Source organism: Aptenodytes forsteri, unplaced genomic scaffold (assembly GCF_000699145.1).
Source record: "Aptenodytes forsteri isolate BGI_AS27 unplaced genomic scaffold, ASM69914v1 Scaffold333, whole genome shotgun sequence".
NCBI lineage: Eukaryota > Metazoa > Chordata > Aves > Sphenisciformes > Spheniscidae > Aptenodytes > Aptenodytes forsteri.
In genome coordinates, this window is record NW_008794542.1 from 1,473,459 (window position 1) to 1,491,139 (window position 17,681).

The 17,681-nt window shown below is 44.2% G+C and overlaps 1 protein-coding gene across 1 annotated transcript in view; it reads right to left on the reverse strand.

Moving 5' to 3' along the window:
* Positions 1-609: 609 nt before the first annotated feature.
* Positions 610-17,681, reverse strand: part of LGI2 (leucine rich repeat LGI family member 2) — an 18,482-nt gene continuing 1,410 nt past the window's right edge. Inside the window, exons 2-9 of the mRNA XM_019470210.1 lie at positions 17,527-17,598; positions 14,540-14,611; positions 11,343-11,414; positions 10,707-10,778; positions 9,431-9,600; positions 8,844-8,885; positions 4,044-4,208; positions 610-1,427 (exon numbers count right to left, since the gene is read on the reverse strand). Of these exons, the coding sequence (XP_019325755.1) occupies positions 610-1,427; positions 4,044-4,208; positions 8,844-8,885; positions 9,431-9,600; positions 10,707-10,778; positions 11,343-11,414; positions 14,540-14,611; positions 17,527-17,598 (1,483 nt within the window). The remainder of the gene's footprint in view (positions 1,428-4,043; positions 4,209-8,843; positions 8,886-9,430; positions 9,601-10,706; positions 10,779-11,342; positions 11,415-14,539; positions 14,612-17,526; positions 17,599-17,681) is intronic.

A 17,681-nucleotide genomic window follows, 5' to 3' on the forward strand; every position in this document is an offset into this window, starting at 1 on the left:
CTACTTGTTATGCACAATTTGTTGCTGAAATAGTGATTAATGGAAGAAAAATGGCAATAGATTTTGACTCTCCCTTTCATCTACAATGAATTAAAATGATGCCTCGGTCTTACTATAAACGACGGATTTTGAAGACAGACCTCAAGAAACCAAAATAAAGTGTATTCTGGGATGTTACTGTTCACTTTTACAATTCATCAGCAACCACGAAGAACTGGGTCTAATCTTAAAATCATTACTAACATGTTAGTTTAAGAGTCAAGATCATTTCTATGCTTTGTATGGCTTACTCTTCACTTTCTTTATGAGATGTTCAATTCAAGGTAGTTTTCTGGGTAAAATTTAGATCATTCTCTTAGATGTCAACATTAATCCTAATACGCTGCACTCTCCTTTGAATGACTGGAGATTGCAAAGTGTCTTTGAAAAAGGATAAAATGGACATGTCATGCAGTAACCAAGTAAATGCAATCCCTGATTAATATGCAAGTTTGAAAAGTTCAGAAAATGTCATCATACTCCATAGGCGCACCCCGTTTTTGGAAAGGTCTCTTTTTGTTTTGTTTGTGTATAAATGTCACTCTACATGAATTTCGTTCCAGCAGCTTTTCATAAACTCAAGTCAATGATGATGTGTTCAAATATTTGAGTGTTTCCTTTAAAACTAGAGGCAAAGAAAAAATCTCTTCGATCCGTTGACACAGCTGTGAAAGACCGTGGTGCTTGCACATAGATTTCTTTAAATAATCTGAAGATCTTCCTTTCACCATCCCACTGGTAAATCTGGGAGAAGGTATAGTCACTTCCCAAGGCTAGGTAGTAATTGTTCTTGAAGGAGAAAGGCTGCAGCGTCATGGCTCCTCGAGATGGAAGAGCCTGTATCTCCACAAACTGTTTGCTATTCCATTTCATAACTCTGGAGTCACCAATGAATCTCGTGAGTGTGATGTACAGGTTATCTTGCATCCTGAAACTCTTCACAGCCAAGACATCTTCCATGTTGGGGATTTCACTGTGTGGGACAAACTTTTTGGAAACTTTGTTCCACTGGAGTATAATGGGAACCTGGGAACGGCTAGACAGGATTAAATGTGATTTCCCGTCTATATCAAGAAACTCAGCATCGGTGTCCCTGAACCACTCGTGAAGGGACTGGTATGAGTAAAATCCTTTGTTATTCCACTTGTACACTGTTGACAAACCTGCTTTAGAGCTATCTGCTATGACAAAAAACATTTCACTGTCTATCTCAAAAAGCTCTATATCATTTGGCTTGGAAATGCGAGATACTTCGATATCCTGGAATTTGACAAACTTTGTCCAGCTTTCGTCATACTTGTAAATGTGTGAGCCACCAAAGAGCTGCGCCACCACCACAAAGACTTGGTCACCGACAAGAATGGCTTTACATCCCACTATGGACTGACCTATTGCCCAAAGAAAAAAAAAAGCACATATATTAGCACAGTACAATGCACCCTTTAAACCACAGAGAGATTATCAAATCACCCCTCCCCTTTTTTAAATCTGCACCATCTCATAATTTTGCCTTCTGCTACACACCATCAGAGTTTCTTTTCATGCTTTTTTCTCCCAATAATTGGAAAGATGACTTCAAATGTTGGAAAAGTCACACCCCTCAAGGTGTGCAAGTATGATGCACCCTAAAATGCTCATTCCTTTTTATCCAGAATACTTTTTCTTTCTCTGTTCGTTCAAACACATGCCTCCTAACATCCAAAACAATTATTTAAGCCAAATTTTATTATTCCAAAATAACAAGAGTTGTTGTCTCATGAATCGGCAGGAATCTGAAATTCTCTTATTCTTGGAATATCTATCTTTCCAGCTTAACTAGAAGAATGAAATATAGTCTATTTTTCTTGCTCCAAGAGGGCCAGAGTCAGCTTTTTGCTACTGTAAATAGAAATATTGATGCATCTTGTGGATATATCACCTGACAGCAGGATGAAAAAGATAAATCTAACTCTGTTGTTTCTGTTAAGTATTTTTGAGATTACGTTAAACTAGAAATATTTAGGAATATTGCAGTTGCCAGATTAGATCAGGTCGGGTTATGGTCCGTTTTCAGAATGTCAAGTCACTATACAAGAACCACATCAAAAAAGTAACAACCAGACTATTTACGAAAGGTTTTGTTGGAAGAAGAGAGGAATTCCTCTCTGAAGCGCAGAGTTTAAGTAGAACTGTGACTGCACAGATTCCCCTATGCGTGCTTGGTCACAGTCACTACAGGAGATTCGCCCTGGCACCTCTCCTGGCCCTCTACCCATAGTTGTTTCACAGCCAGCCTTGGATGATCTACCACCCTTCCATTGTAGGAGGGGTGGGATTCATCTCAAGTACTGTAAGGTATCTGCAGCATAGACATGAATGCTTGAGCTGATCATCCAGGCTCTTTCTTGTCTAACTCAGTCAAAAAGCACCCTAGAAAAGATTTCACCTGGCCTATAGATGTCTCCTTTTGGAGAGGACAGCAACGTCTATTCTCTGCATGTTGACTCTAAAGGCAATCTTGACAACTAGTTCAGGTCCATAAGCCCGTGTTGTAAAGGGCTAAATTCGGACATCCGAATGCCAAGTATACAGTCAGTAATGAAACTCCCCATGGAGCGCAAAGCTGGCTCCTGAGCTCTACAAAATGCTTTTTAGGCTCTGCAAAAGACTCTTTACATGCCTGTGTCCCCTGGCAAAAGTCTCTTGCTCACTTACATTTCAGAGTCTGGAGCTTAAGCTCGGGCCTTCCAGGAACACATGGCGGTCATCTGAGAAATGAGTCTGGGCACGTACGCTGGGTGTGGAGCTAGCACACAAGGCCCCAGCAGAAGTGTCTCCTCCTCACGTCATTCACAGGAAAGTGAAATGCGTCTGGAAGACAGCTGTCTTTGGAAATGACCTAAACTCTCAACTTCGTTTCCAGAGCTTTTCTAGAGCTCTGCTATCTCTCTTTCGGCCATCTACTTCTCAATTTACATCCACTGGTACATATCTTCTCCTAATCTACCAAAACACAATGAAACCTAAAAAAGCAAAATTTTTCATTTCCAAAATTTCCTGACAGAGGGGTAGTATCTTGTAAACTTTCGTTAGTGACACACACAGCTGATCTGAGGAGGTAGGTGCTTGCTGCCTTTTTAGACTTCCCACAACACCAGAAGAAGATGCAGCATACTATTTTTTTCCCAAAATGCAAGGTAAAAAAATAATCTATCACACGTAACAAGGAACAGGAGGGAAGGATGCTCCATGGATAAATTCAGATCCTGAGACCTCAGAACCAGTAGCTTGGAGTAGCTGGGAAACTGGGCAGCGTATAACGGATCTAAAGACTCTGTCCCTGCTGTCATGGTGTGACTGCGCTTTGTATAGCACCATGAGTGTCGATTAGGGACAGAATGGTTGTTAGCATTAGAAAATCACCTGGCATCCACATGGGCTTTTTGTTTGATGAGTAATCTGGCCAGGATGCTAATTCAGCACGTTTGTAAATGGAAAGTAAACATGAAAGCTTTACAGCACATCTCTTTAGGTAACAACCACGGTTTAAATATTTCTATGTCATCTTCAGCTGTGAAACATGCTTTCCTGGCCAGCCCACCCTAGAAGCATCCTTCACACCTATTTCCGTCTACATGCAGTAGAGTATTTTTATATTCCATTTTGCAGGCACTTTGGCAAGAGTGAGGGCTCCTTTAACTTACACGTTAACTTGCAGTGTGATTCAGGCAGTGAGTGGTAAGATGGCCACAGTGTGACATTCACAGCAAGTGTTTGTGTCTTCAGAACAATTTATAAGATCAGACAAAAAAAGCCTAGTTTGTATGCTACAGTGTGGTTAAATGTGCATGTATTAACAAGATGCACTACTCCATGAAGTCACTCATGTCCCAACATTACACACTTTGATCTGCCAAATTCAACAGAGATTCGGGACAAAAACTATCAACTGGTCCCATCTACACATCTCATCCTTGTGAAACGCCAACAGTTCATCAACGACTGGAATCCCAGTGTTCATATACCTGTGATATTGTCATAACTCCTGAAATTCATTTCAATGTGATCCCACTCCAGCACCATGCAGTTCTCCATGCTGGGCTGTGCAATGGCTACGAACACATCATTGTTTGAGTTGAACGTATCCACTGAAACTGACTGGTAGGGCAAAATCTGGTGAACAACAAAATCTAGAAACATATATTTACAACAGTTAGGAGACATCCTTGCTGGAAACACAGAGTAAGTGGTTGCTGATTATAATGATTTACACTGAAAAATGAGTGAAATGATACTCTGGATTTTGTATAACACTAGCATGGAAGTGTCAGTGCTCACGTTAGGCATGCAGCAACAGGGGAAAGCTTCTCCTGCTTTAGGCTTCATAAACTGTCTTCTGGAAATATAGTTACCAAGGAGATCAAATAGGTAAATAGTGGCAGAAATCAGATTTTCCAGCTAGGCTGGCTGGTATCAATGAAATCAGGATTATCGAGAGGGAAGTCTCTTTCCCGAGAGCTGCAAGTTGCTTTCCCATCAAGTGAAATGGCCTTGCTAGAATGACTTTCAAGCTGAGAGACAGCAACTTCCAGCTGAAGCCAAATAACTTCTTAAGTCATGCAAATTTAATCACTAGCAATTTGTGTTATGCTAAACCAGGCAGACAGTGAAATGATAATCTGAAGTTTGCCTGGGGATAACCCCATTTTGGCTAGACCATAGACAAAATGGTGTAATCAAAAACTCAGTTAACATAACATTTTATGGGGCATTGTAAAGTAGTTTAGGCATAAAATACAACCAACCTGCAAATTGCTATCCAGTGGAAAACTTATTCTAGATAGTAAGACTGAGGAGTTGGAGCAACCTGTAATGACTAAGAGTGTAACTCCAAAATTCAAGATTTTTTCTCAAAATCCATGTGTCTTTGTAGATTTAACGCTAAAATTCACCCTGGGCTAAGTCAACAGTCAGCATAGAGCCAATCTGGGGCAAAGTGAATAGACTTGGGTCTGAATTTGATCTTTGGCCTGACAGCTGGGCAAGGCCATTATTATCAGAAAAAGAAACCAGTAAGCAGAGTTGACACAGAAAAGCCAGCACTTGGGTCTACAACGTGGCAGAAGGCCTGCGCTGAAGTTATATATGGATATAGATATACAGAAAAGGAAATGCGTCTTCCACTACGATGGAGTTTCTCTGCAGAACCACGCACCACTCTGTTTCAAGCTCCATTTGTTACATGCCTTCACCATGCACTCCTACGCTCAAAGGGCCTGAGCATCCAGGGATTTTGGTGAAACGGTAATTAAGTCCTCATTCGAGTCCCTCATTTTGGTGCATTATGAAATAATTGTTTTAGAATGAAGAACTCTCTGTCTCTGCATGCTTGAAAGCCTTGCCCTTGAGGAGTTACGCTTCTGGAGAATAAAGATAGATGACTACCATTAAACAAACAGAGCAGATTCTACAGCTGCAGAAGAAATGACAGTCTCCATTCTTTGAGGGACTATTATAAATAGAGTTTGGGCTTGATTCATAAATGCTGGTAGGAAAACAAAAAAGTTATCTTCATTCTCACTGGGAAAATAAAAAGACTGGAGAAAACTGACACCGAAGTATGCAGAAATTAAAAGTAAGTGATAAATCATGAACGGTAGCTAAGGATGGAACAATAACGGATACAGTCACAGAAAATCAAAATATTCTTAAAATCTTGAGAAAAAAACAAAAAAACTAATGCTGAAAAAGACATCTCTTGAAATCTGAACAGTTGTGGAACACTTTGAGGGAATCTGTGAATTAAAACAAACCAGTCTGGGTGTTAAAACCTATTGCTCATTCAGAAATTATTCAGTGTTAACACAGCTATTTTTACTTGTACCTGTCATTGGGCTCTTTATGTCACTGGATGAGTAAAAATGGGTAACAAAATCAGTTGTAATCAGTAAAAAGCAATAAATGTTGTTTTTAGCACCAGTTGAAAATACCAGACTCTAACATGGAACAGGGTTACACAGTAAAGAGATGCTGCCACATCAGGCTTGCCAAAAATTTAGGTCTTGGGGGCTTTATTTAGTTTTACAGTCAGGTCCACATGCCTTGCTTTAATGCTAGAAAGAGCTCGTACAGTAAATACAGGGCTGGGGGGGGAGTGTTTCCCAACATTTTTCTCTTTTAAGCTGGATCACTCTGCACGGGAGAGGGAAGAGGACGTGGCCCTCACTTCGCCCCTGTGCCACTGGCTGCTTGGGCAGTCGCTCGCTGCCTCTTGCCCCGATGCACAGTTTCAAGACGTGGTTTTAACATTGCTTTCTGCCGGCTGAGAGCTGGGGTGGTCCCCCCCGTCCTCCAGCCACCTGCTCCGCCTCTGCTCTTTTGGCTGTTGAACTGGCACAAGCTGTCACCGATGAGGGACCCAATGCTTTTGTTGTTGGGCTGATTTCCCTCCCGGCAGCCCCTGCTCTGGCTGATCCCAGCACACAGGAGCACAGATGCAGAGGGGGAGTGTGTGGGGAACGCTGGAGGACACTAAAGAGAAAGGGGAGCAATGACCTCTTTGGGCAGCAGCTCCTAAACTGCACCCTGCGACTTGGACACCAGTCGGTCCCCCTCTCCTCATGGCCCTTCTTCCCCGTGGTGGAGACTTCTACTCCAGGTTAGGCTATCTGGCACCTGGAGGTGCTGTCGGGGAGCATTAGCCATCCCTTCCTGTCTCCCACCATGGCAGCACAGGTGATCTCCAGCACAGGAGCGAGTACGGAGTAGGTAGCTCTTAATTTGCAAACTACCTTTCTTCCAGCCAGCAGGAAAAGAGAGGACCACCTCCAGAAGACAGTCCCAGCTAGGTGAAGAAAGAGGAAACCAAGCTTCCAAACCTCGGCAAGATGATCCCTGCCAGCAGGTCTGGGCAAAGCAGGTCTCATGCACACACGCAGCTCGTTTCCAGTGACTGTGGGAGTGCAAGGCCCATCTTCCAGTCTCCTGAAAGTAAGTACACGTTCCCCTGCCGTGCTTACAGCCACAGCACAGCCCCCTTGCACACTGTTGCGGGAGAAAGACGAGAAACGAACTGAAACGGCTTAACCTGCTTCCATGATGCAAGCCGTGAGAAACGGGAGAGAGAGATGCTATCATAAAAAGAGTTAAAAGTGCAGATCACTGACACTGTGAATCACTTTCTCTGTGAATAAGTGATAGGAGCGTTTTGTCTTTGGCTTTTTTTTTTAATATGGCAGCACCTCTTTACACCTCTCCTCCCGTTACCATTGTATCAGTTCAGAGGACACAATGAACTGATGGAGCCACTGTGAGATGTACGTTTTACCATGCAAACTGCTTTGTTACCACATCCTACATCCAGTCATGCTCAACACAGAGTACCAGAGACCAGAAATGATGGGAGAGTCTGATCACACCTGGCAAAGGAGGGAAATACGGTACTAAAGACTAATGTGAATGAAAAAGGTTTGCAGAGCACTGCCCGTCACTGAGTGGGAAAGGAGAATACAGCTACAGGGTATGTTGCTTTACTTCAAAATATGGTACAAGCCTGAGCCTGTGACAAATCAATCCTCAAGGAATGAATATGGGCATATTTACGCTCCCTTTGGATCTGGGGGAGGCAATGGCAGAGAAGGAAAAAGTAGCTGTGGCCTGACACTGCAGACCACCAAGGCCACCGGAGGGTTACAGCTCAAGCAAGGTAACTTCCAGTTCAGTGCAGGGGACGTGATGCTGTCTCAGAGGTGACACATTCCAGAAGATTTGCATTTCTACTCTACTTATCTCTGTTTTATCTCTTACGGGTCATTTCTACATGCAGTCTGTCCCTCTCAGACATTTTGTAAGGACGCCAGAGCTCCATGTCTTCTGCACCCTCCACCTTCGCTACGCACTGGAGCTCTAGGAAGCCTGCTGCTGCCTACCCCCGGGCCAGAGGGGTTAGGCACACAGCCTTCCCTCACAGCAGCCAGAGAATGACTGGTTTGAAAACGTCCTTTACTATCTGAAGAGTGTTTTACACCTATATGCTGTGCTGCGAGAGCACTTCTCTGATGGCATTTGAAAAAATATTCAGCTGGGCAATTCTTGCACCACATAATGCTTTAGCTCCCCAGCAAACTCTACAGCATGTGAAATTAGATTTATGCTTGGTGTAATTTCACTTACAGCAGACAAACGGACTAACGTTAAGGGTGAATTTTGCCTGTAGCAACTTTATAGTTAGGTTTCTAGGTACAAAGAGATAACAGAGGGCAGGTAGGTCAGTATAGGTCTGAGGACCAGGTAGATAAGGCTTGTTCTTGCACACTGTTAGTGCTGTGCAATTGCTTAAACCAGATTGAAGTGAAATAAAGCCTGCTTTTACTTTGTAGTTTTGCATCTCGGTGATTTGGCAGACACAGGAACGTACCTTTGGTACCGTTCTAAGCTACACTGCTCTCCTGATTTTGACATCCTTTTATGTAGCAGATAATCGCGCTTTACCTCTGCTGCTCTTCTGACGTATCTTTGAATTCCGAGTTCATTCTCTTTTCCTTTACATACTGCCCTTGGATTACCTTTCATACCTTGTCCTGAAACTTTATTTTACATTGCTAGTAATCAACTTTTCTATTGTCTCTTAATGATGATGACTGCCTTGATGACAGATGAGAGCTCGAATGCCTCTGATATTACTGTATAGAAAAAAGGCAGAGTGCTGACATCATATACATGAAAGATGAAAAACAATACTCGCAGCTATTCTCAGTTATATGATGTGACTACATTTAAAGATAGGTAACTGTGGCGGTTCAGTCATAAAATATAAGCATAACCACATGCAAGTTTCTCTTCACTTCCTTCAGCATGCTTTACATTACCTAAAATAAAAATCAAGATCCTAAACAAGACAGTAGTCAGAATATTATTGGACGTTTTTCTCCAACTTAATGGAGTTCCCTGAAGAACCGCTGGCAGTATTGCCGCCACATTTGATGCTATTAAATTGTGGCCTATTGAATAAAGATAACAGATATAGCCACATTATTTGAACTTCTTTTCATTGCTTTCTGTGAAATACAGAGATTTTGGGAAGCTCATCTGCCATAACTATATGGCCTTATTCCAGATAATAGAAAGCATTCTGTGATGAAAATTAAGTCACAAAGTGAGTCATAATCAAGTCTTTTGGAATAGGAATAGTCAGAGCTCTTCTCCCATTATCACTTAATCCAAATAAAAACTCACTACTTACTCTGGCTTCGAAATGTAATTTTCCCATTTTATGCTTGCTCTAGTACTTGGAAGTGCTTTGTATATAACCCTTTCCTCCCCCCAGGTCATGCTCACAGAAGCGGAAGGGTATAGTCGAAACTTCCGATATTTAACCATTTGTAGTGTGCTTAGAAATATACATTCTGAATACCTGTAGTGGTGCATTCATAATCAAAACTTGTCACATCATTTAACTTCTTATCCTGATATTCTGCTGGACCAATACACAGGACATCAGAAACAGTGGAATTTGTCATCTTTAACCACAAAAACAACCACTTGGCTTTGCAGTCACACTCAAATTTATTTCCCCTTAAATCTCTAAAAAACACACAGAAATAAACATATTTGAAAAGGTTGATAGCAATATGAATACTACAGAACTGTTATCACCTTGACATGCTGAATTTAAAAATATCTGAGTAGCCTTGAATTGGCTTTGAACTGAGAACAGGAAAGTTTCTTAAGTTTTATTTGGACTCTCTTACTAGGGACTCTCCTTCACTGAGTGTTGTCCTTGAAAAACAGTTTCAGCCTAGGAAATATGCCCACGTATAGTCTTACTAATAGAGCACTGTGATTCACGTGTGAAGTCACTCATGTTTATAAGTTTTCATAGGATTAGGACTATGATGTAATAAATCCTGGCAGTGTGGTTGTCTGCTGCAAGCCTCCATCCCGCCATCTACCGCCGACACAGATAAATCCCATTCCGTCACTAAACTACTCCAGTACCGCTGGTTGACAGAGTGGCCTTGCTGGTACCATTTGTGTGCTACATTAAAATACAGATGTAAGGCTTGTATTTTTAGAGTCGCTGCTGATGTGGAGTCAATTTAACCTCCCCCTACTTATGTATGTGCAGTTTCAACGCTGCCTGTTCTTCCATCCCTTGGCAATTTTTGTGGCTTACAATTACACTTTGCTATTTGGGAGAACCAGGCCAAAAATAGGGGAAGCTGACTAGCAGCTCAGTTATACAAGAAAACACTGACAGTAAGTCAGCAATGTGCTACAACTGCACAAAAACAAGGAAAAAAGCTTTTTTTTTTATGAATGCCTTTTACTAAAATAATCTCAGGGAATACATGCAACAATAACAGGAAAAAATGCTCATAGAAATTGTAGTTTTAAAATTCATTGTCTCCCTTTCCCTAAAAAACAATTTATATGAAACGTCAGAAAGAAGTACAATAATGCAAGCTATGTACAGCATCATGAGAAGCGACAGTGATTTGAGAAATAGCAGCTATTTCAGAGGAGTCTGCCAAGTAAACAATTTTAAAATGAGAAAAGCTAGAATAACAAAATGCACATTTCTTTTCTGTGCAGGTATCAGATACAGCACCACACAAACCCAGAACGTAATACTCAGAGTAACAGAGTGACAGAAGCAGGCAGTCAATAGAAAGATTCTCATTACTTACAGTTCAATTAAAGAATCTAAATCACTGAAGACATCCCTTGGCAGAGCTTTGAGATGGTTATTGGCCAAAGAACTAGAAAAGAAAGTTAGAGCTTAGTATCATCGCGCTCTCTTGTCTGGCTGACTCAAGTCTGAGCTTACTTACAGGTTGTTAATTATCTGGTACTGTCCAGCCACTGACATTGTTAATAGTTATGAGGAACAGGCACATATTAATTATTCTCATTCAAGAATGGAGATTGCTTGAAGCTCACATAAAAGTAAAATATAGAAAGCTTTTTTATTGCCCAGGTGCAAATGTAACACACAGAGCAATCACTGAGCGTACTGAAAAGAAACAGGAATGTTAATCAGGAGTAGGTAGTACCACGGCGGTACTGGTGCCACATCCGCAGGTCACAGCCGCACCCCAGCACGAGCTGCGAGTGTGTGCAGGCAGCCGAACGTGCCGCAGTGCTGCCCAAGCAGGAATTTTTTAAAGGCCATTTTTTAATTTGTGGAAGGCACGTTATTGACAGTGGGAGGAAGCTGACGCACGGAGGGGAAGGGAGGTTTTCTACATGGCAGGAAAACCAGCGGTCCCCCAGAAGAGTTTTGTTCAAGTACAAATTACTCTACCCAGTGTTAAATAACTTACAGGTGAGTCAGGTCTCGAAGGCCACGAAATGCATTTCTTGAAATGGTTTCGATTTTGTTTCCTTCAATGAATCTAGGCAAAACAAAAACTATTTTAAAAGACTGTAATTAGCAGTATTATTAGCATCACCAGTGCTTTAACCCATGGTCTCCAAATTCAGCAGGTTCCTGGGTCACCCCTTCAGACTTAAAGGCGGGGAAGTCTCGGTGGAGCTGCTCACATTCCCTTTTCCCCTTCCCTCGGGTGGACCACGAGGAAGGATGCAGGTACCAGGCAGCACAAGGGAGAGCACGTGACACAAATATCCAGCAGAAGAGGAACAAAATGAACAAAGCAAACAACATTATTTCTCTGTTGGTTAATCCTCTCGGGGTGTGTTACGTGAGGCAAGAGACTTGTGTAGGAGAGGCCTCCAAGATGGACTTTAGAAGCTAAAGTCCTACCTTCCTCTCACAAAACGCCTGCATTTTAAAACCATGGGGCAGCACAGCAGTGCCAGGGCTGCCCAGGCTGCAGATGGGACGCTCTGATGGGGAGCTCCCGTGGCTGCACGCACAGTGCCATCTCCGCACCCACAGAGCCGTGATGTGAACTGCAGCTACGTACTGGTAGGCATCTGAAGTCTGCATAAATGGCACAACCTCTGCCTTGTTTTTCTTCTTGCTGCCACAGTTCAGCTCTCTCCAGCCAGGAGGCCACCTCTGCAGGGTGCCCGGCTGCACACAAGTCACGGCCCCGTGTGCTGGGGAAATAATGACAGGCACGTATCGATTCCAGAAGCATGCTGCTCCTCCTGACTGCACATCTGTATTTAAAGAAAGAGCTGATATTTGAGCATCTTGACCCCCGAGCACTTGAGGATGCATCCCTAAATACACCATCAGCCCTGCAAAGCAATTGCAGCCAGGTGGCCATCAAGATATTGCATGATACAGCTGTACCTGGATGAAGACAACTGCATGCTGACTTTATAAAAGGTTTTATGAGATAAAAGTGTCTCACTTCCTCCTATGCATCCTTGTTTGCCTTCCAGGGAAATAGAGGAAAAATGCTATGATGAGCCAAGGTCTCTTCTTGAGAGGGTCAAGATGGGGATGCAGGAGATGACAAATGCTCTTGATTCTGCAGTTTCGGCATAGCCAAAATCCTTCATGAAGTGACCCTGACTGCAGGCAAAGGGTGCGGATGAGAAACTGTCGTGTCTGCGCGGGGGATGTCAGAAGAGGGTCAGCCGTGCTCCGTTACAAGGCTGCCTGGGGCCACGAATTCAATCTGCAGCACAGAGAGCCAAACTGCCTCCTGACACCCTCACTGGCATCTGGCATGGCCGCACAGTGCCAGCTCACCGGTCCGTGCAAATAAACACAGCTTCACTGAACACACTGCAGTGAGATGATGGACATTTGGGCTGGGACTCAGTAATTTGCCGGATTCCTAGTCACCAAATCTGGCCTCGAAGGGATGCTACCCTGGGGATGCCACTCTGATCACCAGCGGGTGGTGATCTTGTTTGTCAGCAGGGTTTTCTTATTCTCTGTAAGGTCTGATCGCTGGTAACTGAGAGACATGAGTTATTGCAGCTGTAATAGTGTTACTGGCTGCATCGCCAAAAACAACCCCAGAGAAAGGCCACTCGCACCCAGTTCCCAAACAGCAGAGGTACGATTTGCTGGGAAAAGGAAGAGGTCTGTGGACTTGGCAGGGAGGGCGACCACAGCCATTAACCAAGCCCACTTGTTCAGCTGCTACTAAAGGAAATTTTAACCAAGACCACTTGTTCAGCTGCTACTAAAGGAAATTGAAACTGTAAGGCTTTACCAGTCTTCACTCTGCTCCCTGGTTTGCAGCTGGCAATCAGGGACAGAGATTTTCCCTTTGACCACCTGAGGAGGGGCAGGATTTTTTTCTTTCAGACAGGGGGTCTGGCTGCAGTTACCAATGCAACCGCTACGACTGCATATGCTGCTGGGACATGCTCCATGTTAGGCTCATGAGCACTTGAAAGCAAGTCATTAATGAAACCACATACAAATGTTGTTCTTCCTTTTTGCAAACATTCTGCAAATTACTTTCTCCTGTAGACACATGGAAAAGAGAATGATTAGATAACGCGCTATCGCTGAAAAATCCAGATGTAGCTGAATCGTGGATTTCAGCATATACCATTTACCATTATCCTCTACTTCTTGGTCTGCAAATTCCACTGTTGGCTGCTCCGCATGTATCAGACTATTAGTCCTAAATATACCCCACCTTAATACCTACTTGTCTGCAAGACTTTAGCAAGAGTCAGTTTTATGAGCATTGGTCTTCCTTTAGAAAAAGACAGAAATGTCTTCCACAGCTACATTTCAGCACAGGAAGGTGGGCGGGAAGATGAATTTTTTTGCAGGTCATATTCAGAGTTTCAAACATACCAGCTCATGTCCGGTAACACAGAGAAATGGCAGTCCTTTGGAGTAGGAAGTGAGGACAACCTGATACCAGAGCTAATACTTTTTTTAAAAGAAAAAAGGGTGACCAAGAAAAAAAAAAAAAAAAATCGGGAAATGAAGGTAATGTAAAAAATCAACAAAGAAGTGAACTAAGTAAAGAAAAGGGAAGTTAAATAAATTTAAATAATAATACAAATAATTACAGTAATTTATATTATATGAAAAATATTTTTATATATTAATATAGTTATAATTATTTATAATACAAAGATAAATGCCACAGGCATTAAATGGGGTATCAGAAAAAAGGCGAAGTTGGAGAGCAAAGTTTGGGGGAAGGGAAGCAGTCTGGTAATCAGGGTTGTTCTGGGCAGTACACGGATACTCTGCACCTCCTCTTCAGGCTGCCAGCAGGCCAGGAGGGGCTTCCCCACCTCCTTCCTGAGGTTCAAAACCCCTTGACGGTGATGGCACTGTTCTGGAGAGCCAGGACAAGCTCTTGCTCAGCAGGGCCTTTTTGGTGTACTGTGATTGCACAGAGCCACCTTGCACTCACGGCCTATTTTAAAAATCCGCTGCAGCCTCTGAAAAATGGTGAGCCACCGTAAAGGACATTTGCACAGGAGTGGAACATAAATCCTTCATCTCCCCTGCTCCTGGGAATCACAGGAAAGACTAAGACTCCACGGCAGGAGTCTTGGCAACTTATCAAAACGTCTTGATTTATAAAGGACAGGGGAAGACATAAAATGCCAAACTTACAGGTATTCTAGATGGAAGAGACCAGCAAAGGCATCATCTCGTATAACAGTGAAGGAGTTGGAGTTCAGCAAGCTGAAAACAGAGAGCAGGCATTAGGAAAGCACATTAAAACTTGACACACTGGATTATGCCCGTTGTGTTTATTGCCCATGACCAAACTAATCTTACTGACTCGAGCCCACATTGCCCCACCAATGCAGCACACGTAAAATACTGTGGAATGGTCTATAAAAAAAAAAAAAATCAAAGGCATAATGTGATGCTAGTTAATGTCCATTGCTCCCCAGGAAAAATGTTCGCTGTGCCATTCACCTTGGTTAAATGCAACCTGGCCCTCGGCAGGTCCCCTGAGCAGGAAAAGCCGTCCTTAGAGAGTAGGTCTGCTGAGTGTGGACCCCAGTTGCCCACCACCCCTCCAGCCACACTGAAAATCTTCAAGAGACCATCTCAGCGCCACTCCTGAGCTCCCAGAAAGGGGGGGGAGCCCTTTTGTACAAGCCATAGCTCTCATTTATGCAGTCTCGGTCGATCAGCGCTTGCTCATTCTGCACTCCCAGGGGGATGCTCCAAGCCTGACCTGCAGACGGGCTACGGCCTGCGGCGTGGGAGGACAGCACACGGTTCACGCGGCCAGTTCGGTAGCTGGAAACACAGACGTGCCCAAAACGCCAGAGAAAGAAAGTCCTGCTATCCTTGCAAAGCAAAGCCCTCTGTCCGCAGGCAGCGAGGAAGAGCGGCAGTGCTGCCTGCTCCAGGCACTGCCTTGCCCTCCCGCGTGAACTTCAGGGACAAAATGTGTTAGAGCTGCACCACAGCAGCTGTCACCTGAGCCAGGACAAGGCGGTCAGGGAGAAGGATGCTACGGAAAGGCTTTGCCAGCAAGGTTCCTTCTTTGCTGTATCAAAGCACAACAGCGGATGATCTCCAATGTTGATGTTCAAAGGCACAGAGAGCGATCACTTTTTAAGAAAATAGCAAAACTTCTTATTTGATCTAAAAATCGAACACAACTCAAATAATTTTTGCAAAATCTCAGAATTTTCCACTATGAGTGAATATGTCTGCACTAATCACTTCATTAGAGTAACTTATTAATCCTCTTTTTGCATGGTTTTAGGCATTTTACCAAAATTAATTTAGAAGACTAGTGAACATGAAATGCAAACTTTCCCTGTGATCCTCAGTTATTATGCTAATACTAGACAAATGCTCCTTAAATTATCCCAAAGAAATCTGACAAAGATGCAGACCGCCATCAGAAATAAATCCTTGCATTACTATTTTACCATGGCTACTGCCACAGAAGACATAGTCCTGAGGTACCCAAGTGATCAATTATGCATGTATCTCTTTTGTCATTTAATCATTCTTTTTTCTCATGTTTGAAGGGAAAAGTCACAAATTACACTATCCAACAAAATTTTTCAGGGCCCAAGGTGGTGGTGGTGGTCGTGACAAACCCCTCTCGCTTCCACATCTGACCTACCGCATGAAGTGACATGGACAACTTCTGACTTTCTCAACAACTGACCGCTGCCCCACCACCCCACACCCCCCAACATCTCCTCCTGGAAGTCTACTACAGCTAAGGGAAAAGGGATAACCTTCATCTGCTCTTCCTTCCTCTTCCCAGTACCACTATCCAAAACAAGTCAGATTCCCCCCATCTCTAATTTTCCACCCATGGTTTCTCTCAGCCCACCCTTGGATTCATCCCTTTCCTTCCCAGCTGGCACAGGTCTGCTGTTTCCCTCATTCACCAGTGGGCAAAGTCCCCCTGCCCTCTGCCCAGGGCTCTGTGCTGGCCCCCAAGTCCCACAAAAACTTGGATTTGGGACCGGTGCCATGCTAAAGAAGGTGCAAGCCTCCACCTCTTGCTTTGCCCACTTCTCCCCAGCATTTTCCATGGGGTTGCTGCTCCCCCAAAACAGCAAGACAGGCCTTTGAGAATGAGGCGGGGGTGCCTGAGGAGAGGAGGCTGGCCATCATGCTACCAAACACTTTCAGGGACTATCTCTTGCTAAGACCAATTTTAACATCTAGCTCTGTGGCAAGCGCTTAGCCTGGGTTTCTGGCATGCCTCGCATCCTTTTGCAGAATTTGTCTTTGCAGTGTGTCTTTGCTTTGGGGGTAACCTGGTCCTTACAGGGGGAGGTGTGGAGGGTCTGCTTGAGATTGGGCGTTACAGGGAGGCTGCACTGGGCTAGCCAGGGCGCAGGCGGTGGCACGGCTTCTCTGCAGACTACCAGAGAAACAAGTCTCCGGGCTCCCCAGGGGGGTTGTAACACACCCCGTATCTCAGTACCTTCCCTGCTACTGCCTCCCGGGACAGCTAAATTAAAGCAAGTTTGGGTAAGCTACCGGAGCTGCAGGCAGACACCCAACTGCAACACGGGCACCACCAAGCGATTTGCCTGAGGTCAGGAAGGAGGGAGGACTGCAGAGTGTCTGGAGCTGGGATCGCTGTCCCCTGGGACAGAGGACCATCCTGCCTGTAGGTCCATCAGGTCAGAAGGCATCCGAGGGGCCGCGCTCCATGTCGGATGCTGAAGCACAGAGTCATGCTGCAGACAACACCAGCGCTTCACACACAGCGGCTTTCCTCTGAGGTGTGTCCCGGCAGCCTCTGCTCGCGCCCCATCGCGCCCGCAACATCCCAAAGCCAACGCGAGACTCACGGGCACAAAGTAAGCGCGAGTGAGAACTACCACATGACTCCAGGGGGAAAACTCTGCCCTAAACTTATTAAAGCTGAAATTTAAAAAAAAAGGAACTTAGGGCATCAGAAAACATTTTGTCCTCCCTCAGTAACTAAATACACGTTTTATGAAGTGGTTTATGAGCGGAAAATGCATCCCTCTGTTACAAAACAGCAGCTGTATCAAGCTGGGGATTTACCCGTTACCTCCCTTTCTACAGGGGCACCCGTAACTCTATTTAGGAGGAGCGGTCAAAGCGCTAATTGGCCTTTTTAGGGCCATACTTACAGCAGCTGCAGGGAGGGCAGGTGGGAAATGATCCTGTCCTTCACTTCGGAGAAGGTCCCGTTTACCAGGCTCCTGGAAAAAAGAGAAGCCACCCACATCAAGCGGGACCATCCCCCCCCACTCCCCACTCCCCCCCCAGCCCTGCACCCTGCACC